Genomic DNA, 27922 nt, shown 5'->3' on the forward strand with positions numbered 1-27922 from the left:
TGTGAAACAGTTGTGGGTAAGAAAAGCTATTATGCAGAGGTAAGCCATAAGATGGCTAAGAGTAAACTGTCACTACTGTATAGGAAGAAGAAAAATATGTAGGAAGAAATCCATCATAGCAGCAAATGTGACCTATTATTTCTAAATTTTTCAGATATTTCAAAAGTACAAGATTTAAAGGGTAGTCTTTTCTAAGACGTATAAATGATTTACTTTTAATAATAAATATGTATTGATTTATAATGTAAGTAATATAGGTAATTCAGAATTAAAAAATGGAACACATAAAGTGAGCATTTTAATACAAATCATTAGAATATATTTATATTATATATAAATCTACACATTAGAAGATACTACTGAAATTTTGCTATACAGAATATCACTCTAGAATTCTTAAAAAAAAAAAAAAGTCACCGGGAAGAATTAAATGATGACTGTGAAATAGAGTCTCCCATTACAATACTGCTTCTGTCATTTAAAGTTTTGACAACAGTTGTAGCTGGAGACTGGAGCACTTTACGAGAAAGCCTCATTCTTCCATCAGCTGGATCACGTCCAAAGTATTTCACCTGTGTTAAAGAAACAAATATACTTTAAAAGTTACAGCACATTGACTGATGCCCAAATTATTGGGTTGGCCAAAAAGTTTGTTCGGGGGTTTCCCTGAAATGTTAATTTAAATTGACATTACAACTTTAAGGCTAAAAGGTTGAATACAAGTACCTGAATTTCTTGGCCAACTTCTAATCCTAAAGCAGTGGGATGTTTAATCTGAAAGAGAACGTGTTAATCTATTAGTTGTCATGCATAGTTACCTACTATCCATGGTAGTACACATTTTTTTCCAAGTGGAAAACAGCTTTATTGGTTTTTCTGATTATAAGATCTGTTAATTATAAAGACTTAAAATAATACAGAAGTATTCAGATGATAGTAAAAATCATCGAAAACCCCTCTGCTTGTAGATAACTAATGGTAACACTCCAATGAGTATCCCTTCAAATAGCTATTTAGCGTGTCTTGCACTTATAAAAATGGACCTTACTGAGCTTGTTGTTTTATAATATACAGATTTTTATTCAATAATATGTTGAGATCTTTTCATATTAATAAATGAAGCATTATAATTGAATATTCAAATTACATTATTTCTTTAACCAATCCCCTAAAGATGGTCATTTAATTTGTTTTAAATTCCAGTGTTGCAAATGTTAATAATCAGTGAATCTAGGTGTAAGGTATATGGGTGTTCAGTCTATTATTTTTTCAACTTTTCTGTAGGTTTAAAAAGTTTCAAAATACAAAGTTGAGGGAAAATAAACTGCAGTGTTGCAGTGATTATATATTCATATAGTCTATCCTCTCAGAACAAAGTCTGAGAGGAACTTTGTGGTGGAACTTCTAGGTCCAAAGGTACTTGTATATTTACCAAACACTCTCCAAAAAGTTTGCCCCACTTTACATTCCTATCAACAGTGTATGACAGTGTCCATTTTTTCTCTACACTCTTATTCATGCACATTGGGAATTTTCAACTATCTGAAAAGTTGAAAAATGGTAACTTGGCTTTATTTGCATTTTAAAAAATTGCTGTTGATATGAATATCTTGGTTGGCTTAAAAAAACAACAACAGTTTTTCCATGTTCTTTGTTCATTTTCCTATTGATATTCATCTTTCTTACTGACCTACACAAGCCCTTTGTATATGAAGCCTCTGTCATATAAGCATATTTTCCCCTAAGTTGCTGCTTGTCTTTCAAACTTATTGTAGTTTTGCCATAATTTAAAAATATCATGGGGTCAAATTTTATCATTTTATTTACATTTTTGGCTTTGATATCATGCTGAGAAAGATTTCCCCAGTCCCAAGATTATTAAATATGCATATTTTCTTCTAGTGTCCTTCCTCAACCCTCACCCCTCCTGATGCCCAGATTTTCTTCTTCTGCCCTCACTGCCTTAAAAAGAAAAGTTTTCTTTTTTATATTTAGCTCCTTGATCCAAATGGGATTTCGGTATAAAAAGAGGAAAGATCCTGTTTTATGATAACTAGCTGTACCAATATGATTTATTGAATAATCTTTGTTTCTTCACTGACTAAAAATGCAACTTCTAGTATGTATTATACTCTTATGTATATAACTGGGTTTATTTCTGGTCTCTATTTTCTGTTGTTTATTTCTGGGCCAGTAATACTGTTTTATCCTGATTACTTTATAATATTTGGTAAAACAGACCTATTATTTCTCTGCCCCCATAGTATTCTTGAATGGTTTCATATTGGTTTCATAATGGTCTTCCAAATGTATAGACTACAACGAAGACTAAGAACATCCTAAGAATTATCTTTCCATGACTGACTGGTCAGGAATTGGGAAAACAGGGCTGTAACTAGATATTTTTACTAACTGCTATGTGTTCACTCTAGATGCTATTGTACCTTAAAACACTCAAGAATGTTTCTATTCCATCATGGAAAGAGAAATATTATCTGGTAAACAGTGTAAAACAGCAGTATCTCTGTCTTTTTGGTTTTGTTTTTGGATTTAGGCTAGTAGTGGACAAAAGGTACAATCCTCATCAACCTAGGTAATTTCACTATGGTTATTTTAAGGCAGTTTTAAAAATAATCAACCATGCCTTTCTTGTTTTTACCTTTCGTTGATCAAGTTGTGTGTTATGAAGTAGTACTGCAGTCATATTTGGATATAGTTTAACCATTACTCCAGTGTCTCTATGAAAAGGAAATAAGCCTGGTTAGAACAATAAGTAACTCTATTATCTACTGATAATTAAACTGTGATTATGTTTTCATAGGAAAACAAAGTAAAAAAACACATAAAAACCCCCCTCCAGTACATGTTTTTGTAACTATAAAAAGTATCTAAGAGGGATACTTATTTTTCCAATTGAAAATACACTTTATATTTAAATACTTATGGATCAAAGGACAGAAAAGATAAAGGAAAAAATATGCTGGGAAAAGCTTTTGGAATATATATTCTTTTATATTTCTCTTCATAATATTTTCCAAAAAGTTTTGAAATGACATTAAATATTTTACAATAAGTGTAGAATTATCATCAACCTATTAAGGAGTGATTTAAGGAAGGAGGTTACAGAAAATGGGATACTTATTTCATTAAAAAATGTGTCTTCCTTTTTTTCTTTAATCTATTAAAATAAACCATCCCATTTCTTAGTTTTGCCTGTGATATTAAACAAATTATCCCATTGCCTTTTATAATTCATTTCAAATTTCAAATAGTTCTGAACATTCATGCTACATCTGATAATTTTTTCTTAAAAAAGGAATTTTCTGACTCAGAAAATACAATCTTTTTAGCTGCTGAAAAAATGATTTGAGGTTGAAACTGGCATTTAAAAAAAATGCACTACTTAGGCATTAAGTAGTACTATCTTTAAAACAGACCAACAAGAAACTACCAAAAAAAAAAAAAGAAGAAGAAAGAAAAAGGAAATATTTCTAAGTCTATTTGGGGCTTGTTTACTGTTTATTGGGAAGATTAAAATGCTGGGAAATTTGGTTAAAGAAACAATTCAGTTAGAAGAATATATTAGTATAATTATAATCACAGAACCATGTTAGTGAAAATCTACAAACTGGTGCAGAAAATAAATTTTATGTTAAAAATAAATAATGATTATATGGTAATTGACATATAATCTAAACATCTTACAATTTCAAAGTAAATAATGCAAATGTGAAGTTAACATGAGCTTGTAATATAAATCATATAAAAACCAGCACAGCATTTTAGTTGATATTACCTGATTTCAGTTATTGTGGCGGTATATACTGCTCCAAATTCTAATTGCTGCTCTTGCTGCAAGTGCAAAATAAGCCGTAAGATTCATAAAGAAAACAACAACAAAAAGTAGAAAAAAACTGACTATTAAAAGATCTATTCTTACATCATCTTTGCAGATTTCGGTAATGAAGTCTCTTGCTTCATGCATGGCACTGGGTGTTGGTGCAAATATAGAAAATGTTTCTTCGTCCACCTGACTAATAGTTACTCCTTTAAAAAAAATAATTTTATATATTAAAGTTAACTTGCTTATTCCACTGGAGAATAGTCTTAAAAGTAGATATGAGAGCAGGGGAGTAACCTGGAAGTAGCTGGGCAGGGTTGTGCTATGCTTAATCACTGCTTTAGAAATGAAGGGATTCATTTACCAACAAATACACACTGCACACCTGCTATGTATCCAACACTGTGCTAGGCCCTGGGGATAAAACAGTGAGCCAATGTCCCTACTTTCTTGGAGCCCACAATCTGGTGGGAGAAAGCACGTAAGTTCTAATTTTGCAGAGTCTGGTTTTGTGCTCTTAATTATGAGAAGAAACTATACTAGAACCCTTTCCTCACCTTTTCTTCTTTCTCCCTCTTACTCTTTAGAGTGGTAAACAGATGGATGAGGGACAAAATCATTTCCATTTCTCAATCTTGAGAACTGCCCAAGGTGACTCTACTTCTCGCTCTCCTTCAGTAACCTCAAATCTGGTAAGTACTAGGTAACCCAAAGATTGATTCCAGAAAAAAACGAATTGTAAAGCATACTACTTCTACACATACCCTTTAAATAAAAGAGTCTAAATAAATAAGACTAAGTGAAAAATAGCAGAACTCATAATAAGAAAAATTAAAGCAAAACTCCTCTAAAGTGAAAAAGTAATTTTTCTAAATATTTGATTTTAAAATGTTGAAGAAAAACTGATGAATTCTAAGTCAGCCTTCTTGAATATAAAGATGATCTTTTGCTAATTTATTAAGAGGCATACACAGAAAACTTACAGTAAAGACATGTCAGCGTTACATCCTTTTTTCATGTCATTGAGATGTCAATGTTACATCTGTCTCTCATTTCTCAAACATATTTTTGGAGAAACACAATAGAGGTGAAATGACAAACTTACATGACCTAGCATTAAATAAAAAATCCCAAACGTCATACAACTCTTACCTGTTTCAGCCTGAAGTTTTTTTAAATGATATCCACCTGGTCCAATAAATTTTGCTCGTTTTGATAATGGAACCTGAACAGTTTCTGAAATGTAGTACAGACAAAAATATAAACTATTTAAATATATATATATATACACATACACACACACACACACATATATATATGAACCTAAAACATGTACTGGTCACTCAAGACTTGGTCTAGACAGACGTAAAAGTATTTCAGTATTAAATATAGAAAAACAATTTGCTATGTGACTAAAAACAATTCTAACATCTAAGAATATCCCCTCAAATTTAAAGGATTTTAACTATAAAAGCATTTTTTTTGTTTTGTGTATGGATTTTAAAAAAATTTTAAATACCAATGTACTTTCATATGTTTACCTTATCATGAAATCAGTAATTTTAATATATTACCTACAACAGGTCCATTTTCTTTTCTAGATGCTCGAGGTTTTGAAATAGTTTTGTTCATAATCTGTAATATCTCCTTCTTTGCCGCTTGAAGATATAAAAACATAATAAAATTATAACTGTATAAAATAAATGTGATCAGATATAGCAGTATTCTTAGTTTTATGGAGTGGAATCCAAACTCTTTAGCTTAATAATAAAAGTTCTTTACATCCCAGTTACTTTAACAATTCTACTTGTATTCCCTTCTCCAATCCTATCTCGGGGACTCAATTTGTAAAAACTGAATTTTCACTGGTTTTCCACATTGATGATTAGTCATGTACCCAATAACTGAATACTTCTTGATCTAGGTTGTTACATTAAATTTCATTTTCTAAAGCAGTATTTTATAATAAGCCTATTTTTAATAATAAGCCTAATGGGAATTATAGTTCCCATTAACACAAAGACAATGATGAGAATCAGGCACACTGGCTTGGCTTACCTGAGGCTTGCTGAATGGCCTCCATTACAATTTTTATTGGTATTCCAGGTAATTTAATGTCAGCCTAATATGGAAAAGCCAAAAAATTATGTAAATATTGATTTATGACCTTATTTAAATATTTAAAAATGAAACAAAATGGGTTTTTAAATACCTGTAATGCAGTTATTCCCTTAGTAGTGCCGGCTATCTTGAAATCCATGTCACCATGGTAATCTTCAATCCCCTTAAAGAATTTAACAAATTATGATATAGTTTTAAACAAAAGTGAAATTCACCCATAGTCACTGTAGAGGAATTTTTAAAAATAGCTTTGTAAGTAAACCATGTCCTTTAGGACTATACACAAAAAAATACCTTGTATATTAACTACTGCTTTCAATTTGTGGCTTTTTAAGTTATAAATATTTCATTAGAAAATCACTTTATTTTTAGATCATATGTCCCCACCATAAATGCATAAGGATTAATTGATGATCATCCTAAAGTGAGCCATTATGGATACTTATACTGTAATATTTATTTTTAACTCATATCCTATAAAATCCAAGGCAAATATGCAGAAGAGGAAAGTAAGAACAAGGACTTCTATTTCTCCAGCACAAGCATTCTTTTTTTTTTTTTTTTTTTTTTAAGAAGATGCTGGGGGTAGGAGTTTTTATTAATTAATTAATTAATTTTTGCTGTGTTGGGTCTTCGTTTCTGTGCGAGGGCTTTCTCTAGTTGTGGCTAGCAGGGGCCACTCTTCATCGCGGTGCGTGGCCCTCTCACTATCGCGGCCTCTCTTGTTGCGGAGCACTCCAGACGCGCAGGCTCAGCAGTTGTGCCTCACAGGCCTAGGGGCTCCGCGGCACGTGGGATCCTCCCAGACCAGGGCTCGAACCCGTGTCCCCTGCATTAGCAGGCAGATTCTCAACCACTGTGCCACCAGGGAAGCCCACTAGCATTCTTCTAAGCACATTATGCTTGTAAAGTGTGTATAATCTTCACCATTAAATATCTGAAAATGTGAATATACTTGCCAGAATATCTGTCAGCAAACGATAGTCTTCTATTTCACCCTTGTCAGGATTGTTTTTGGTAACCAATCCTATTGCCACACCTGCGACAGCAGATGAAATTGGAACTCCTATAATTGAGAAAAAGAACTTGTGTGCAGTTTGTACATCAGCCTAACATAGGTTATTCATCTTCTTTTGACATTGGATGGTGTTCTAAGTTGACAATTACCAAAACTAAGTTAGAGTACAAGTCTTAATAAATCATATGACTATCTCCTTTCCTCTTTAACATATAATAAAAGCTCTTTAACATAATTCTAATTTTGTTCTCAACAAAAACCTCTCTAATAATAGCAAACTTAACTCTTAAAGTAATCCGTTTCTTTGCCCTTTGCTTTTGGTGCCTTCTTTTTCTTTTTTTTTTTGAAAAGTAATCATGTGTTTGGTAAATCGTTCCAGCCTGAGCCCTTTAGTCCACCTTCCCGTGACAGCCACTATTAGATTTTTTGTATATCCTCCCAGAAAATTATACCCAGGGAGTAAAAATGTGAGTGTAATCTTTTCTTTTCTTTACCTTATTCTTTTGAATGGCTGCACAGTACTCCCTGTATGTGTTTATAAGCTATACAATACAAGTGGGGTTACTGAGTCAAAGGGTGTGTGAATTTACATTTGTTATAGTGTCAAACTGTCTTCCACAGTGTGTAGCACTTTATACTTTTACCAGCAGTATACGAGGGTACCTGCTATTCTATATTCTTGTTAATTTTTGTCAAATCTTTTGACCTTTGCCATCTGAATGATAAAGATGGCAGCTTATTGTTTTTAACTTGATTTGTTTGAGTGAAGTTGAACTTTTTTTCATGTTTTTAAACCATTTATATTTCTTTTTCTGTGAACCTTCTATTCATGGCCTTCAACCATTTTTTTACGTGGTTGTTAGTCTTTTTCTTATTGATTTGTAAGAGCTCTTTTAATATGGACAGGTCTTTGTTAAATATATAGAATATTATAGTAAATAAAATATAAATATGAAATGTAATATAAAATATTATTTTCTAGTTTGTTGACTTTATTGTGATTTTTTTTTTTCCTGTAGAGGATTTTATATGCAATCATGGTTCCTGGATTTTGCTTAGAAAGGTTTTTTTTTTTTCTGGCCGTGCCACGCAGCTTGTGGGATCTTAGCTCCCTGACCAGGGATTGAACCCCGGGCCACTGTAATGAAAGCACTGAGTCCTAACCACTGGACTTCAGGGGAATTCCCTAGAAAGGTTTTTTCTGTTCAAGATTTTCATAAAATCTTCCTTGTTTAATTAAAAAAAAAGTTTAAAGTTTTGATCACTTGGAACTTATTTGGTATAAAGGAGTGTGACAGAGACCTCATTTCATATTCTCTAAGCAATCTCACATATGCCCACAGTTTTAACTATCACCTACAACGCTGATGACTTAAATATCTATCCCTCCTGCCTAGTTCGCTTTGCTAAACCCTGGATCTGTATAGCCCATCTGCCTATTGGACATCTCCAGCTAAATGTCCCCAACACATCCAATAAGACACTCATACTAGAAATCAACACGTCTTTCCTCATTTCCTATACACTATCAAGTCACAAAGATCTGATTAGTTTATCCTCTAAATTTAAAAAAAAATTGTCCTGGATACTGAAATATCCATTTCGACTCCTTTAGTCCAAGTCCACATTATTTCTTGCCCTGGCAACAGTTTCCCTGTCCAGTTTTTTAGATTTTAGTAACCCCACCTGCACCCCACCTGCAACCCCACCCGCATCCTATTCTCTCCCACCACATCCCCTAGGGCTATCATGTAAGCTAGGAAAAACTACCCCCGAAAGAATAAAAGCAGGTTCGCATCATGCCACTCTTCTCCATAAAATCCTTCAAGTTCCCCATTACCTGCTTCCAGGAATTTTTAATTTAAGTTCTGTGGTCAAAAAAGTTTGGGAAATAGTACATATCCTGCTCCTAGAGATTCAATATTCACATTAACATATTTAAGTTTATTTAAACCGTATTAAATACACTTGCTTAACCCTGTGCACACCTACTTTAGAACAAATTTTTTTCCATAGTATACAATAATCAACATCCTGTTGTACTCTATTTCATGGAATACTGAGTTGGGAGATACTAGCTTTAAAAGTTCAAACTCCTTAATGTAATAATGATTTTTGAAATCTGGTCCCAGTTTATTACATAATCACTCCTTTCAAATACATTTCAGGAACACACTATACTATACTGTTTCATAACTTTGCATATGTTGTTCCTTTCACATGAAATATGGGCCCTGCTGCTAACATTCCTGGTCAACAACCACTCAACCTTTAAACCCAGATGAAATGTCGCTGTCTCTATGAAGCCAATTATGTTCAACCTAGTTCTTCATCCATATTGTACATATTTATATTATCTCTTTGATATATTAGTATCTTTATGTTTGTTTTTGTTCCTGTAAACTTTTTAAAAACTGGGTACCATTTGTATCCCTGGAGCATAGACAGTGTCTGATGTAGGACATGGCAAGCACTCGTGTTTGAATCGAATACCATTTGTTGGCTCTTCTCACAGGATTTGACATTTATTCTTGTCAAATTTTTTTCCTATTTGGCTCCATATTTTTTTATCTTGTCAACATTTTTTTTTTAGAGATTAAAAACTGTCATTTAACATATCAGTCACATACTCCTTTTTATCAGTATCTTTTTTATTGGAAGGCCAGTGTCCTTAGTCAAGTCAATAACAAAAAACATTGAAGGGGACAGGGTTTAGGATGGGCATCTTCAAGTATTCTACTTGAGACCCCTCTCCAACCTACCCACCAGATTGTCCAGTCCTGGCCGCTCACCCTTCAACCAGTTATAAATGGTATACTTGTTACCCTTTCTCAATTTCTGCATCATTTACTGCCAAGGTCATTAACTGCCAAGCTGAACTCTAGATACACTGTACAAGCAGCACCCTCCCTCTCTACTCTAAACCTAGTAATATTTTCAAAAACAGAAAATGAGTTTACTATGGCATGACTTATTTTAAATGAGTCTCTTCTGGTTCCTTTCTTAAAATACTTATACACTATTCTTTTACCATTTAAGAGTCTTGCCAAGGGTCACTGTCAAGTTCACTGGGTTATACTTTACAGAAAATACATTTCTTATTTTTCAAAGTAAGAATTCTTTGTGTCTTTGGCATACTAATCTCCATGATTTCTCCAATACTGCCAAATTGGTTCAGTTATCTTATCCTGAAGTTCTCATCACTACTTAGGATGGGTTTTTGTCTAGACCTAAAGATCTGAATTCATTTAAGACAGTTAAAGACTCTCTTATGATCTTTTATTTTATCTTTCAGTTCACCTTTTTCAGGATTTGTTCTGTTTTCCAATATGAGATTATAAGAGTGATGAATGCAAGCTCCATGAGGACAGGAACTTCGTTTTGTTTACCACTGTGTCCCAAGAGCTTAGATCAATGCTTGGCACAAAGGTAGCATACAATAAAGATTTGTTGAATGAATGCATGAAGGTGAAAATAGAAATGGTATTTTACCAGCTACCTTAAATATCAGATTATGTTTTCCTTCCACTGAACACAACTAGAAAAGTGCCTTTAATTGCCTTTAGCTTTTTTTGCTTTGGCTTAAGTTTTAATGTTTTTAGAAATGGTATTATACATTTATACCATTCTTTCATTTCATCCTTGGTTATGTTATCCTTTCTATCCTTCTGTTTTTCTGTACTGTAAATGTATGAACTTATAGGGAACTCTTTGTGTGGCCTCTTGAGTGTCTTTAGTTTCCTTTTCTCTTCTTGAATAGCATCATTGGTGACTGGCAGATACTGTTTTCAGAGTCTCTTAACATGTTGCCTCTTTCCCTTTTGGTGTTTCAGATCCAGAGATTATACTGAACCACTTGCAGTCTTCCTTCTTATCCTGAAGTTTTGTGTACTCTTCTATGAGTGGCACTGTTCTTCTCAGGGCTTGCATAAATCAACTGAAAGACTACATAGTTACTTTCCTTTATGGGTCCTAATACTCCTGCTTGCTAATCCAAACTTCCTTAGTGAATGGAATCAATTGCAGAGCTCTCAGAAAGCCCGCGGGGTCAACAAGTAAATAATTTCAGTGTATTGCTTTTAGCCAAGAATAAGAATTCCAGCAGATACCTGTATAGTTGAAGCTGTACTTTGTAACTATCCTCCTTCTGGCCAGGTTTGGTAATCTGTAATCTGACTTCTCCAAGTCTTACTAAAATTCAATTTTAAAAAATCCTATATTTTATACTAATCAAGTATATGTATATAAATAAGCTTTGGTAGTTTTGAGACATAACTCTTTTACCTGCATCCATTAAAGCTAAACTTCCACCGCATGCAGATGCCATAGAAGATGATCCTATACAAAGAAAGAAATAAAAATACTTGCTTTAATACTGCTTTCTGTTAAATGTAGAAAATTGCTACTACTGGTTATTTCCTTACAAATACTCATTTATAATTTAAATATTCTATATTCTTTCCTTCCTTCTTTTTAAAAGCATTTAAGGCAACCTTTCCTAAACCACAAACTGCAGAGCTGCACAGTCCAATATGATAGCCATTAGCAACATGTGGCCACTAAATTTAAATTATTTGAAATAAATTCAGTCCCTCAGCTGGACAGCACAGCGAGAATTTCTGTCACTACAGAAAGTTCTACTGGACAGCAGTGCTAGAGATTCTGATTCTAAGAAACCTACCAGAAAAAAGAGCATGCCTCTTCTGTTGCTTAATCAGAAGGCAGTTAAAGATACAGGGTTATAGCTCTCTCACTGGACCATAAGCTATAGCCTGGTCACACCCAGTAGAGAACAGAAAGTCTCTAGTTTAAATTCTGACCTTTGGTGTTATTTCAAAAATATCTATGAACATCTGATCTATGTCTGCTACATGTTTGAGAATCACATGCTCTTTCTGCCTTTAATGTTTATATCATCTTTCCTTGATCTGTGGACCGATTTTTAATTTAAATTTGACTTTTTGGGAATTCCCTGGCATTCCAGAGGTTAGGACTCTGTGCTCTCTCACTGCCGAGGGCCCGGGATCAATCCCTGGTTGGGGAACTAAAATCCCACAAATCGCACAGCCCTGCCAGAAAAAAAAAAGAATTTCCTTTGAAACAAAAAATAAATTTGACTTTTTAGCCCAGTCTCTCTCTGTGATATCTACTTATATCTGTGATATATGACAGGTATTCCCTGCTTAATGGCTCACTGTATATTTTTCCCTTCCTCTCTCCAAGCTGGCCTTGCTCTGTGGCTTGTTTATAAAAATAAAACAAATAACCCAAACTGGATCTATTGTAAAAGACACATAAAGAGAAATATTTGTTTTATATTATATTGTTTTCAAAACAGCTCATTAGTGAAGAACAGAGATTCAGGTAAGTATATGATTAAACACATTTTTCTCTTGCAGTGGGTTGGGTAGTAATAAATGTAATGTAACATTATTTATGAAAAGCTAAAACTATAACAGGGAGTCTGTTCTTTTTGACTAGGAAAAATATATTTCAAAACCATACCATTTGACTCTAGTACTTCAGATGTGACTCTTATGGTGAAAGGAAAATCTTTAGGAATAACAGGATACAAAGCTCTCTCAGCAAGAGCACCTAAATCAGAATAGAAAATAATAAGCAAAACCAATATGCTAAGTCTCTGTAAGAATACCATGTACACATACAGATTTGTACTTACCATGCCCAAGTTCTCTTCTATTTACACCAGTGACTTTGCCAATTTCATTAGTTGCATAGGGAGGAAACTTAAAAACAAAAACAAAAATGATGTACATGTACAAATGACATGGAAAGATATCCCATATATATAATAAGTTACAAAACAGTAGAATCTCATTTTTGTTAAAAAAAAAAAAAAAGTACATTCATATACACACAGAAAATGTCTGGACATCTAAAACATATACCAAATTGCTAAAGGTAGCTATTTCTAGTGTTTATGTGACCTGGGGTGGGAAATGGATGGTTATGGGGATTTACACCACAAATTTCTATAATGTTTAAATTGTTAAAAATAACAAAATACTTTATTTTTGTAATACAAGAAATGTACGTATTTTTAAAAAATGCACATTGAGGAAACAGATCTTTTTCAATAAGGGTTTTACTTTAGCCAGGGGTTGCAAACCATTTTATTTGATCGATATATCGTCTTAAAAGAATGTGAACTAGTTGCAGTCATTTAAAAAATTGAGAAATTCCCCATAAAAATCTGGAATGTTTTTAAAAAGGAGAGATGGAACATGAATCTGATAAAGCCTCTGGATCTAGCAGTCAATTTGCAGGAGATAGAAAGAGGAACGTGCTGAACTGCACCATGAGTGCAATCAGCAGCACCCAGACTGTGGGGAGCACTACAGGTCAGATGGCTCTGTGGCTTCAACAGAAAGACTGTAAAGAAAAGAATGTGATAGAGGAGAGACCTATAGATTAAGAGACAAAGAAACACCAAATTTAAAGAAAATGGACAAGACTACACTATAGTACCTAGGGATGTGCAATAAAAAACCAAGGAAGCGATTACTATAAAACTTAGGAGAGTAGTTATTTTCAGGGGAAGAAGGGTATTAAGACTGGGATGAAAAACATGGAGGAGCTTCTGGGGTGACTGGCAACATTCTATACTGTGACTTGGGTGGTGGTTACAAGGGTGTCTGCCTTATAAAAACCCATTAAGTCATCCTTCGTTTTATATGGTTTTCAGTATCTGTATTTTATGATAAAAAGGTTTTTTAAAAATGGGATAATACAGCAATAACGGCCCATATCTTTCTCCTGCCCCCGCCCTCACCTCTTTCCCCAACAATCAGCTAGAGCTGCATTTTTCGCAGGTGCCCTTTTTTAAAGATTGCCACGTGCTCTTCAGCTCTTGACAAAGGATGTGCCTTATCAATTACTATTCCTCTGTGGCTTCTGTAGCATCTGGTTATATCCAAAACAGGATATTAGGGACTTAAAACCTGTGAGAATCTCCAGGTTTATGGATATTCTCTAGCATATTTTTTTTACATGAAATGATCTCTATTAACAATAGCAGATTCAACAAAACTGAGATGTTGGGATTCTGGGCAGTCAACAATGGCCACTCAAAAGACCTGCTATATTACACTAGCCTCTCAGCATGTATGCTTCAAATACTAAAACTAAAGTGCTATATGGTTGTGTTGTATCTGGTCCCTTAGGATTAGTTGTGAATAAAGTCAATCACAAACTCAATTATATGTAATGATTTCATATAAAGTAGTTTAACATTAAATACCTCAGTTCTTTTACTACTAATCAAATGAGTAAAAATTTGAACAGTTAAATGAACTAAAGGGAGATGGTGATTTGTCAGTTGAGGTATTTGAAAAGCCCCACTTGTTTGAAACACATGTGAACAGTTACAACTCCTTCTTGACCAATACAGTACTCTCTACTATACTTTAACTTTTATGTATGACTCAGAACAGGAAGTTGTTGGTTGGAAAGCTACTACTTGTCTCTCTAAATCCCTTCTGTAAGCAATAAAGTAACAGTGATAGATATATGATAAAACTAGCATAGTAGAATGTTAATGGTAGAACATAGGTAGTGGATATACTGATATCTACTGTAAAATTCTTTCAACTTTGCTGTATTCTGGAAATCTTTCATAATAAAATATTGGGGAAAAATTCATCTTACCTCATAGTGAAGCATGAAATTTTTATCTTTTATCCCCCTGCAAACAAAAAGCATAATATTAAAAAAAAATCACACAGATACAGATTTATTCAATAAACAACTAAAAGATGTAAGGGAGATTTAAGAAACAATTGGTTACTAAGGAGAGTTGGTCTGAAATTGAATAACAGAAGAATTAGAAGGATGAATGTCAGAAACAGTATTTTTTTCTGGGGCTTCTGAATGAATTCTACACAGACTTAAGAAAACAATTTTGCTTAAAATAAAGCACTTACATATCCAGATTTGAATACTAAGACAATAGATGCATTTTAAAGCATTAATATGTAGTGAGAATCCTAAATATAAACACATTACTTAAATCTCAGAGTTATGATCTTCCTCCCAGTCAAACATGTGAAATGAAGATCAGTAACTGAAATGATATAGCTGAGAGCAATCAGGAGATCTAACAAGCAAAGATTTTTTTCAGGGTTTGAAAAGAGAACTTTTATGACTGAATCTAGAACAATGGGCAGAATAAGCATGAGAAGTAACAAAATTTCTGGAAGCAGGAAACCAGATTTATTTTTAACTGAGGAAAAGACAAGCATATACAGGTTCTTGGCACAAACGGTGTCCCCTTTGAGTGGGAATACAAAAGGCACCTCTCGTACAGAGGATTTAAAAAGTCCTGGGCTAGGGCTGAATCTGCACAACCATAAATTACAGCCTTGGGGAAAGAAATTTAAAAACCAGACACCTTCAGAAGACTAAAGGAATCATAGATTTAGGGGCTAGAGAGGAGGCTAGGGATCATTAGCCCAGTACCTGCACTTTATAAGATGAGGAAACCAAAGACCAGAGTGGTTGAGTGATGTGTATGCCCTCATTTACAGAGGTTAGACTTAGGACTAGAACACAGAGAGGTATGCTGGCCAAACCCAGTGCACACTTTTATGAAGCTGTGTTGCCTCCTAGAAGAAAGGAGTCAAAATGAAGAAGGATAGGGCAACCACGTTTTGGTCTAGATGGGAATTTAAAATACAGAAGTTTAAGAGCTCCCCCACCATAAAGAATTATGATTATGATGAACATTCAAGTCTTACACATACAGCTGCACTGTTATTTTTATTAGGTACATGAAAAACAATTAGTGATGCTATCCTGAAGATACTGGGGATTATCCTCATCAGCTGGGCAGAAGGAAGAGGGAGGCAGAGTCCTCTGGTCTCTGAGACCCTTAATAAAGCAAAGGGAAGCAATCCTGTTAGGCACTGAGGAAGATCTGTGGCTGTGAGTTCCAGAACTCTGATGCATAAATGCTGGTGGGGACTGTAATACAGATTCTCATCATCTAAAATTGATCAACATGATTTTACTGCTGACTTTTTAGGAACACCAAGTATTTTTTTTAACACAAATTCAAATGTGCCTTGGGATTAGATAAGGTTTTTTCTTTTAACAACTTTCAGATTCTTTTTGGGAACTGGGATTCTTGCTTATTATTTATTTGCTCTATTGTTTACAATATTCAACAGAAAAACCTATCCATTCAAGATTACCCAGAAAATCTGTCCAGAGGAATGGTTCTAGAGATAAAGAATAAACTAAATGTACCCATATTAAAAAGAATTAAATGCTTTACCAAAACTTGTTCTAAAAAATGAGTTAGGAGACAAATATAGCACAAAAAAACCCTTGAAATCACTATTATGTAAATTGAAAAATGAAGTACAGAGATACAGGTTTTAAGAAGTAATAATGAATAATAATATACCACATGAATTGTATATTGTAACATCATAACCCAAAAACATAACTTACTTTATAGCTGTTATAATTCGGTCTGACTTAATGCTGGATTCTAATGAATCAAATGTAACAGTACAAAGCACCTAAAAAAGAAGAAATAAAATTCCTCAGGCTTTAATTTACTAACAACAAAGATGAAAACTAAAAACATCTGAAGAACCCACTTAGCTTTTAAAGAAATGAGATAAGTACATTCTATTCAAAGCTTGCCAAGGTACAGTAAACATTTATTCATTCCATAAACATTAGAAATTATATTACTTACACATTATAAGTATTATGTGTAAATCTCAATAATCTAGAAGTCTAATATCACATAGACTACATATGTAAAGCACTGGGGAGTGCTGGGGAAGGAGGACAGGAAGAGGAATATTTTAAAACCTGACCCTAAAGGAATCCTCAATAAAGGTTCAGCCAATAAAACTACCTGCTTAAAATTGGAAAAAAAAAAATAAGGTTAATCTAAGAAGACTGTAGGGACATAACATAATCTAAAGACTCTACAATGTATCATTCACAACATCCAGGATACAACCTACAGAAAAAAACAACAGGAAATGGGGCCCATTCTCAAGAGAAAAGACAATGAATAGAGATTGACCCTGAGCTGATACAGATGTTGGATTAACAGACAAGGATTTTCAATAGCTATCATAATTATATTCAAGGACATAAGAAGAACCAATAGAAATTCTAGAACTGAAAAATAATATATCATAATAGAAAGAAGATGGCAAGAGTCAGTGAACATGAAGATGGATTAGAAGAAATTGCCCACTCTACAGAACAATGAGGGAGGGAAAAAAGAACATAGCCTCCAGGACCTGTGGGACAATATCAAAAGGACTAAACATGTACTTGCAACCCCAGAATGAGAGAAAAGAGAGAATGAAATAGAAAAAAATATTTGAAGAAATTAGAGCTGAAATTTCTCAAGTTTGATGAAAGATACAAATTTATACGTTTAAAGCTCAAGAAATTCTTAGTAGGATAAATAAAAGAAAACCACACTTTTCACAGTCATACTGCTGAAACCAAAGACAGAAAATCTTGAAAGCACCCAGATGAAAACAAAACATACAGGGAACAATGATTTGAATGAGCCCTGATTTCTCATCAGACAAAAAAGGAGAACAAAAAACAGTAGACCATTTCTTTAAGTTCTGAAAGAAAAAAGCATCAACCCAGAATCTATATTCTGGCAAAAGATTCTCTGTAAAAAGATAAAGACATTTTCAGATAAATGAAAAATAAGAATTTGTTATCAGAACATCCATAGGACAATACTAAATGAAGTCTTGTCAGACTGAAGTGAAATACTACTAAATGGAAACTTGGATCTTCAGGAAGAAATAAAAAAGCATCAGAAATGGTAAATATGTGGGTCAATATAAAATACTATCTTTTCCCTCTTCTTTAAGTATGTAACTATTTAAAATAAAAGTTATAATGTTGCCTTGTGGAGTTATAACACATGTAGATGTAACTCATAAGACAACTACAGCATGAAGGATGGAAGGAGGGGCAAATGGACCTAAGTGGTTGCAAACTTTACTCATTTTGTGTGAAGTGAAAAAAATTAACTGTAAACAGACTGTGAAAAGAATGTATACTGTATTCTCTGTAGTAACCAGTGTAAAATAACGCAGAGGTATAGCTAAAAAGCAAACAGACAAATTCAAATGGAGATCTAAAAAATATTCAATTAATCTAAAAAGGCAGAAAGAATAGAAAAACAAAAAACAGAGGGGCTAAACAAAAACAAAAAATGACAGACTAAACTCAATAATTAAATTGAACATTAATGGACTAAACACTCCAGTTAAAAGACAGAGATTGTCAGAAGGGCTAACAAAAGTATACAAAATTTAATAGAGTTATTTTTTAAAAGTTTTATTAAAAGCCATAAAAGAAAACCCAAATCAAAGGAGAGATAGACTATATTTATTGTAAAGACTGTGACTGAAATTGTAAAAATATCATTTTTTACTCATTCTGTAAATTCAGTGCAAAACCAATCTAAATCGTATTGGATAGAAAGATTTTTTTCAGAACTTGATATGATACTAAAATTTAAATGAAAGAACAAATGTAACAGAAGAGCTAAGACAATTTGGGTGCGGGAGGGAAGAGAAGGAAGAATAAAAAGGGAGGATTTGCCCCTCAGATATTAAAATATATCCCCAAACTAAAATAATTAAAACAGTTTGACACTGGCCAAGGTAACTCACAGAACAATGGAAGAGAGTATAGTTCAAACATGTATTTATAAACTTTGAATATGATAAGGTAACATTACAAATCAATGGGAAAAAATAAATTTTTAGTAAACAGTGTTGCAAAATTGGCTCACTCTGGAGGGTTCTACCTAATACCTTGTATAGGAATAAACTCCAAGATAGATTAATAGTCTAAATTTAATAGCTAAAACTAGAAAGTTAATAGAGGGAGTAGGTGCATAATTTTGTGACTTTGGGGTAAGGGAGGATTTCTTTAAGAAGACCTCAAAAGTAAAGACTTCAGGTTCACTGTAGACATATACAGACATACCTCATTTTACTGCACTTCACTTTATTGTGTTTAACTTTTTAATTATTTGCAGATAATGCCTTTTTTACAAATTGAAGGTTCGTGGCAACCTTGTGTCAAGCAGGTCTATCAGCACCATTTTTCCAATAGCATTTGCTAGTTTTTTGTCTTTGTGTCACATTGTGATAATTCTTGAAATTTTCAAAACCTCACCAGCAAAAAGATTATGACTTGCTGAAGGCTCAGATGATGGTTAGCAATTTTTAGCAATAAAGTATTTTTAAATTAAGGTTTGTACATTGTTTTTTTAGATGTAACGTTATCGCCCACTTAATAGACTACAGTATAGTATAAAACATAAATTTTATATGCACTGGGAAATCAAAAAATTTGTGTGATTTGCTTTATTGTGATATTCACTTTATTGCAGTGGTTTGGAACTGAACTTGTAGTATCTCCAAGGTATGCTTATAGTAGGCTACCACAAGCAAAGTTAAAAGACATATGGCAAAGAGGGAGATGATACATACAAATTATGGTTACTGAAAAGAATATTTAAAACACATAAGAACTCAGTGAAAAATAGCAGGAAAAAGACAGTAAACCATATTAAAAAAAGAAAAAAAAATTGGTCAAAGGATATGAGCAGATAATTCACAAAAGAGCAAACCTTAACTAGGGCTACCACTCTGCTCAACTCTAGGGACACTATCTATGTGAAAAGAGTGCCCTGGAGGTATGCAGCCCCCCAGGATATGGTTTATACAGTTATCATGTTAATTGGCTATCATATAAAGAGATGTTCATTCCTCATCAGGAAACACAAATGAAAGCAATGACATGCCACTTTGTACCCATTAGATGGGCAAACTTAGTGATTAACATAATTAAAATAAAGCATAATACCATACATGAAACAATGCATACACATATATGTTAAATATAAGGGAATAGGTAAAGGAAAAGAATAGGACTAAGGTTCAGGCTAAATGGAGAAAAAAAGTGAGGGCCTGGAATAGACCAACAATGCCAATATGTCATAAACTGAGGAGTACGAGTGACTTAATTTTGTGTACTTAAGATTAAAAGAAAAATGTAATAAAAATACCAGATAATCCTAGAAAATGCAAACTAATTTACAGTGACAAAAGCAGATCAGTAGTTGCCTAAGGAAAGGGAGGGGAGCAGGAAGAAGAGATTATAGAGAGGCATGAGGAAACTCTGGGGGACGACTGATATGTTCATTATCTTGACTGTTAAACATTTTTTAAAAATCAAAGTACTCTGAATAGATAATATATTCCATATGCTAAAAACCTACATAATGTACTTCTATTAGAACAAATTAAGCAATCCTGTATTGGCAAATAATTGTAGCTTTTTATATATATTACCTGTGTTTGTCCCCTTTGAAATAATGATGATCCATGAAGAATTTTAAACATATCTACCTCACAATTTATATTCCTAAGTGAAGTCAAATCTCGACCATCGCACCTACAGTAATAAAGGAAATAATTAAGTAAAGCAGTGTTGGAAGTCAGAAAAATCACACATTATCTTTTGAATCCTACCACGAAGTTCTCAACTTGAACTCCATGTCATAACCGCCCGTAGAACTTTAAAAAAATAATATAGATACCTGGGCCCCATCTTAAGTCCCACTGAATCAGAATTTCAAGGGTTGTGACCCATACACTTATATTGTTAAAAAGCGCTGCAGGTAATTCTAACATGCAGTCACAGCTGTGAAGCAATGCTCTATACGAGGCCCACAGAGAGACGAACACATCTACCCAATGCCCACACTCTTCAACAGGTATCCATATATAGAATAAACATTATATAATTCTTTCCTGTTATTTGAAAAAAAGTCTCTTGCTTTGAGCAAGTTGCCACTTTTGAGGAAACGTGCCTTCAATTCCATCAAAAAAGGATATGTTTACCTTTTGTATTCATTCAAAATAATACTTCTAAAAACATCCTTTGCAGCAACATTGAAGGATTCTATTATTTCACAGGAATCAACTTCTGGAAATTTTTCTATAGAAGAAAAGACAAACCAAAACAAAGATTTTCTCTTTTTGGAAGATAAGATTTCTCTTAAGTTCACAGTAGCAAATCAATTAACTATGGAAGTAAGCCAAGGGAGTTAACTCTGAACATTTAGTCCTCAAAGTAGATAAATTAAATGTTTTTAAGTAGGAGAGACACAAGTATTATACCTCAAATGCAGTTAATGGGAACTTAGTTTGCTTTCTACCAGAACAACAGTGCTTTGAAATCAGCTTTTTATTACATTATGTTATCTGACAAATCTAGCCAACCATATCATGAGAAAGTTTAACTGATATTTTTAAGAGTAGTCTCCTTAACTGTTTTGCCTTAGGATCTTTTATCTTAGTCCACAAATAGAGGAATAATTTTTTTCATATGTTACAAATCCCTACCGACAAGTTTTTAGTTAACATTTATCAAGTTCTTTCATAACCCAGGTAATTTACATGTTTTTTAAAAAAATGCCTTTAATCTTTATAGCAATTTATGAGGTAAATTCTATTACTATTATCCCCATTCTACAGAAGAAAAAACAGGCCTAAAGAGGAGGAGTAAATTGCCTGAGATCACTCAGGTAGTAACTGACAGCTGTGACCTATACACAGATTTGTTGGCCTAGGCTTATGCTTTTAAATGTTCAGCTACTTTATCTTACCAGTTGATTTATGCCAAGTTTTAAGCACTGTTCTCTTAAGCAATTGGTTTATTAAATATAACTTTAAAGTAACCAGAACACAAGAAATGGCCACAGAGAGATATATTAAGAATTGTGTCTTCATCAGGCAAGAATAATTTTAAATATTATATTTTAATATGAATTTTTATGCTTTAACTGAGTTGCACTTGGAGAGGAAAATAATTAGTAACAAAACATTTAAAATATCCTATGAACCCAGAAGGTCATGAAGGTATTCTATTATGTATTAATACAAACACAAAATCACTTTTCTTTTTAAATAAGGCAACAGGTATTATACAACTTCTCTTTTTTTTTATGATTAGCTCTTTTATTGTAAATTGTTTAAGAAATTATTTCCCAGGTCAGTTATAAAGATATTAACCTGTATTTTGTACTAAATGCTTCAAAGTTTTTTTTTTATTCAAACAGAAAGTCACAAAAATTATAATCATCCTCATCAGTTCACTCAGTCCCATGTAATTTTTTTTCATCTTGATCTTTTGTTCGCACTTTTATGAATTCATCAGTTTTCCATTAGAGTTCTGAAAATGCTTATTCATTCAGTTCAACAACTTCTAATTCTTAATAGGATGAAATATATTGAGAAAAGACCAAACTTTTTCAATGGCAATTATAGGTAATGGCCTTAATAGCAATGCTAGCAGCAGAATTTTTGTCTTAAAATAAGATACTCAGGTGAGAGAATATTTGTCTGTTAGCAAAAAAATTAATGAGAACTATATGTCATGCCTGGTACACATTCAGTTTGTGATTGATATTAAAACAATCAAATCCATTGTTTAATAATTTTTAGAGAGCAAGATTCTCTAAAATCTAAATTTTACAATTCCACATGTTAATAATAACAACATCAGTTAACACTTACTGAACACTTGCTATGTGCCAGGCGCAGATGTAAATGACTTATTCATTCAATCCCCACAAACCATGTATTATTAGTATTGCAATTTTACAAATTAAGAACTCGAGAATTTTAAAGAATATCGTTTAGATTTTCATGACAGGATACAACAATACCCATTTTGGAGAATAAGAGTTTGATCCAGAAAAGGTCAGGAATACCTCACATTCAGCATTTATTGGTGCCCACTCTATGTCAGGTGCAGTTCTTACCCATTTATAGAGGTCAATTTAACAGTAACCTTGGGATGTATCATTATTTTAAGTTTACTGAAGATAAAACTAGGGAGTAAATGAGAATAACTGATTTGTTCAAGGTCTCACAACTAAAACTTTAAAATCTATTATTTCCTTTAAATATTTTTTAAACTAAAAAAAAAAAAATTACCTTTTAGTTGTTCCTCTGTATCTAATCTAATCTTGTTAACAGCTTCATCTCTGGAAATCTAAAAAGAAATTGAGGTTCAGTTATTATATTTAACATTTCTATTTTTTAAATTATTACACAATTAACACATTGTAATAGTAATCAGATTTCTCTAATCAGATTTCTCTAATGGTAACATTCTTTAAAAGATTGAAACTGGTTATTGATTTGTAGGGAATAGTACCTGTTTAATTCATTTAAATATATTTCCACACTTCCCTAAAAGTTTTCCCTAAAACTTCCTTCCCAACAAAAGGAGAATGGAGAAGCAAACAGCTAGGCTTTTATTTAGCTTTCTGTTTAGAGATTTTTCATAAAAATAGGACAGATATTCATAAACAAAACTGTGTAAGCTATGACAAAAAAGAATTCCCAGAGCAATTATATAAACAAAATTCAGGTATACCTACTTTATCATGTTCATGATCTGTAAAAACTGCGTAGAGTTTTTCCATGGCGAGTCTATTTTAAGCACAAAATAAATGTCAGCATATTTGGAAACACTAGGCAGTGTCTATTATAAACAAAACTGAAATATTTAATAATAAGCTAAAATATTTAACATTTCATAAAGAATTAAAAATATGTATTTATTGCTCTATAACACTGCTAATCTGTTTACTATTTATAATATGATATAGAACACCAATTTCTTTCTCCTTACATCTTAAGGGAATCACACACATGCCCTCCCTTCTTAATTGTTCAATTAATTTCACCTTAGCTTTTTTTTCTCTTTCTCTCTGCTCACTCTCTCTCATAAGACCAGTTGCTTTTTTCTGTTCTACGTGTTTTGGCTGTTATTGCAGGCAACACTTTTGTTGGGGACAGTGTATATAACTCTTTAATCTCTGAGTAATGGCTGTGAGACTCATACTAATGGAAATATTAACTTTTTCAATTTATTTCAAATAAAGTGAAATAATTTTCTGGTCATTCATTCATAATTTACTGAGTGCTTATGTGCAGGCACTATTATAAGGACTGGGCATATAGTGGTGATTGTATTTCTTTTCGAGAACCTCAGCAGTTTCCTTAGATATTCAGATAGCTTATGTTTTATATACTTTTTTTTTCCTTGACACAGAGAGATATGAGGATGATCTGAATCTTCACCAGTAAACTCACTCTCCCCTTTCCTTTGAGATTCAAACTTAGGCCCTTCAAGAAGGATGTGGGTTTATCCTTTTTAAAGTATTAGACTGGTATTTATGGCAGTGACTCTTAAAATAGAGGGTGCTATTTAAGAAGTAATGCATGGACAATGCTTCCAGGAGAAGTTTTTTCTGAGAGGAAATTAAATCTGGTGATACTTTCATATTTTCTTTTGTACAGATGTTCTTACTTATGAGCGTGTTTCACAATCTCTGGCAAAGGGACAAATAACTTCTGAGGTGTCCTCTTGGCAACACCAATTTCTTTTACCAACTGCTGGATGCCCTGAATTATTTGTTGTGTATATTTTACTCCCACTTTGATAGCATGGCAAAAGTCCTGCTGTAAAATATTCTCTGCAGAGGCTTCCAACATGACTAAAAAAAAAAAGAAAAAAAAAAAGACTGCCATTGAACCTTTTACCAACATAGCATTTTCAAATACCAAGACATAAATACTACAGATGAATTTTGTTTATTAATCCTTTTTGATTTCTTTCCTCAGAATCAACATAATTCCAAAATATAAACAGTAGTAAATGAATAAAGAAACCTTGATATTTGAAGTTAGGTTTATATTCTTCATAAATTTAATGAGAGATTTCTCATAAAAAATGAAATGGAAAATAAACTATGCACACAATTTTTTGTAACAGCTTTATAAGATATAATTCAAATACCATAAAATTCTATCTTTTAATGTGTACAACTGCATCTTTTTTTTAATGTATTTAAAATGAAATTTTACAATATCAGCACAGTGGGTGGCCAATAAATGTTTCCTGTTTAACAATATTTGATGTGACCTCCCACTTAATTTGGTCATTGTCACATTGTCTAATTCTTGCACAGGTGAGGAAATCTTTGCAGTGATAGTGTTTCAAGTAAGTAAGCCAACTAGAGAACCCTAGCTACTACCATAAAAAGGTTGTTTTTATAGTTCTGTAACAGTAAAACTCCTGTGTAAAGCAGGGAAGCTCCAAAGTAAGGCTTCTAGCATGGTATCTAGCTAAAATCTACTATTCAGCTTTGGCTTTGGTTTCTACAAGGCTGAATAGACTCCTGCCAACTTGTGTGCCATTCTGGCATTCCTCAACTTGTGCAAAGTCAAAGATCATGTAATACATAGTTACCATCATAACTAATATGTTTAACCACATAATGTTGTCATTAAGATTTATTATTGCCTAAAAAGTCACTTCTAAGACTTCTAGGCATAATGGAGAATGAAAAACAATCTACTTATATGCTTCATATGTTGGAATTCCATCAGTCAATTGAAGCAGACCTGTGGAACTGTAACAAAAGGTATAACACTTGTGTCATTGATGTCCTGGAAAGAGAGGAGAAAGATGGCAGGGCTGAAAAGTACTGGGAAAAAAAATAGCTGGAAACTCCCCAAATTTGGCGGAGACATAAACCTGCATATTCAAGAAGCTGAATAAACCCTACATAGGATGACCCAAAGAAAGACACATCATAATTAAACTTCTGATAACCAAAGACAAAGAAAAAAATCTTGAAACCAGCCAGAGAAAAATGACACCTTACCCATATGGGAAAAGCAAACAACAGCAGATTTATTATCAGAAACCATGGAGGCCAGAAGAAAGAGGCATAATATTTTTCAGGTGCTGAAAGAAAAGAACTGTTATCCCAGAATCCTATACCCAGTGAAGATATTTAGGAATGAAGGAGAAATCAAGACTGTTAGATGAAGGAGAAAGAAGAAAATGTGTCACCCTAAAATGGCTAAAGGAAGTTCTCTAAACAGAAAGCAAACAATAAAGGAAGAAACCATGTTAAGAACATGTTAAGCAGAAATATTGGTAAGTACAATACACTTTCCTTCTCTGGAATTTTTTATTTTTAAACTGATGGTTGAAGCAAAAGCAAAAATTGTGACACTTCCCTGTTGTGGTTCTAAATGTAGATAAACATTAAACGAATATACATGGGGGAGGGTAAAGGGAGGTGAGGTTTCAATTCTTCACTTGAGGCATGAAGATGCTTCCTCTGATACCATGATATGGAGATGGTTATATCCTTTTTCTTATCTGTATTCCCATGACACCTCTCACTTTCACAGAATTAAATTGGAGATTTAAAAACATGCATTTAGAGCTTCCCTGGTGGCACAGTGGTTAAGAATCTGCCTGCCAATGCAGGGGACACGGGTTCAAGCCCTGGTCCGGGAAGATCCCACATGCTGTGGAGCAACTAAGCCCATGTGCCACAACTACTGAGCCTGTGCTCTAGAGCCCGCGAACCACAACTACTGAACCCACGTGCCACAATACTGTAGCCCGCGCACCTAGAGCCCATGCTCTGCAACAAAAGAAGCCACCGCAATGAGAAGCCTGCACACCTCAACGAAGAGTAGCCCCCACTTGCTGCAATGAGAGAAAGCCCGTGAGCAGCAACAAAGACCCAACACAGCCATAAATAAATAAATTAAATAAACAAATTATTAAAAAATTAAAAAAAAACCCAAAACATTCATTTTAAAAATATTTATTTATTTATTTGGCTACAACCAGGTCTTAGTTGCGGTATGTGTGATCTTTTCTAGTTGCAGCACATGGGATCTTTTTTTTTAAGTTTCAGCACACAGGATCTTCATTGCAGTGTGTGGGATCTTTGTTGCGGCATGCATGCGGGATCTAGTTCCCTGACCAGGGATTGAACCTGGGACCCTGCACTGGGAGCGCGGAGCTCCAGCCACTGGACCACCAGGGAAGTCCCAAACATGCATTTCATGTATATAAATTATACCTCAGTAGATTAATTTAAAGAATATGGCAAAGAGAATATGGCAAAGAAAATGAGTATTACTCAGACTTTGTTTTCACCAATTAAACTTCAAAGCAATTCATTTTTAAAAGTGCTTTATAAGAAAATCCCTTATGGTTTTGAGTCTGTAGACCTGTGCTGTTCAATATGATAAATACCTGTCCCATACAGCTATTTGTATTTAAATAAGTTAAAATTATATAAAATTAAAACTTCAGTTCCTAGTTCACTAGCCACATTTCAAGTACTTAGTAATCACATGTTCAGATATAAAACATTTCCTTCATTGCAGAGAGTTCTGGACAGCACTGCCATAGAGGCTAAAATTTTAAACAAAAAAGCTTGTCAAAATGATTGCTCTGAACTTAACCATTTTCAATAGTTGAAGATAAAGGACTTCTGAGATTAGCTGAAGTTATGAATTCTAGATAGTTTTTTTCCATAAAAATTGTTACTGGTGTACTTTTTTCCTAAATTATATCCTAGTATACACAGAAAGATTAGTGATATTAAATGTACCAGTTGAAAACAAGCATCTAAATAGCACGGTGCAGAATAATGGCTGCGGATGTAACCTAGTGGCTAATAGTGCATAGAAATTATTCTTGCCCTAAGCAGAAATACAGACACAGATGTAGAGAACACACTATGAATACCAAGGGGGCATGGGGGGGTGGGTGGGATGGGGTGGGATGAACTGGGAGATTGGGACTGACATACATACACTACTGTGTATAGAACAGGTAACTAATGAGAACCTACTATATAGCACAGGGAACTCCACTCAGTACTCTGTGGTGACCTAAATGGGAAGGAAATCCAAAAAAGAGGGGATATATGTATACATATAGCTGATTCACTTTGCTGTAGAGCAGAAACTAACACAACATTGTAAAGCAACTATACTCCAATAAAA

At 33.5% G+C, this 27922-nt stretch overlaps 1 protein-coding gene across 2 annotated transcripts in view; it reads right to left on the minus strand.

Moving 5' to 3' along the window:
• Positions 1-208: 208 nt before the first annotated feature.
• PNPT1 (polyribonucleotide nucleotidyltransferase 1) overlaps positions 209-27922 on the minus strand; it is a 39736-nt gene continuing 12022 nt past the window's right edge. The window contains exons 9-28 of one of the 2 annotated variants that reach the window (XM_007113195.4): positions 24405-24591; positions 23470-23521; positions 23021-23078; positions 20921-21017; positions 20369-20471; positions 16455-16525; positions 14649-14685; positions 12661-12727; positions 12486-12575; positions 11265-11318; positions 6922-7028; positions 6054-6125; positions 5900-5963; positions 5416-5499; positions 4994-5077; positions 3941-4047; positions 3797-3852; positions 2660-2738; positions 727-774; positions 209-572 (exon numbers count right to left, since the gene is read on the minus strand). In XM_007113195.4, coding sequence (XP_007113257.2) covers positions 414-572; positions 727-774; positions 2660-2738; positions 3797-3852; positions 3941-4047; positions 4994-5077; positions 5416-5499; positions 5900-5963; positions 6054-6125; positions 6922-7028; positions 11265-11318; positions 12486-12575; positions 12661-12727; positions 14649-14685; positions 16455-16525; positions 20369-20471; positions 20921-21017; positions 23021-23078; positions 23470-23521; positions 24405-24591 — 1676 coding nt within the window. In that variant the 3' untranslated portion in view covers positions 209-413. The remainder of the gene's footprint in view (positions 573-726; positions 775-2659; positions 2739-3796; positions 3853-3940; positions 4048-4993; positions 5078-5415; positions 5500-5899; positions 5964-6053; positions 6126-6921; positions 7029-11264; positions 11319-12485; positions 12576-12660; positions 12728-14648; positions 14686-16454; positions 16526-20368; positions 20472-20920; positions 21018-23020; positions 23079-23469; positions 23522-24404; positions 24592-27922) is intronic. The other variant, XM_028496544.2, reaches the window with a different exon arrangement.

Source organism: Physeter macrocephalus, chromosome 12 (assembly GCF_002837175.3).
Source record: "Physeter macrocephalus isolate SW-GA chromosome 12, ASM283717v5, whole genome shotgun sequence".
NCBI lineage: Eukaryota > Metazoa > Chordata > Mammalia > Artiodactyla > Physeteridae > Physeter > Physeter macrocephalus.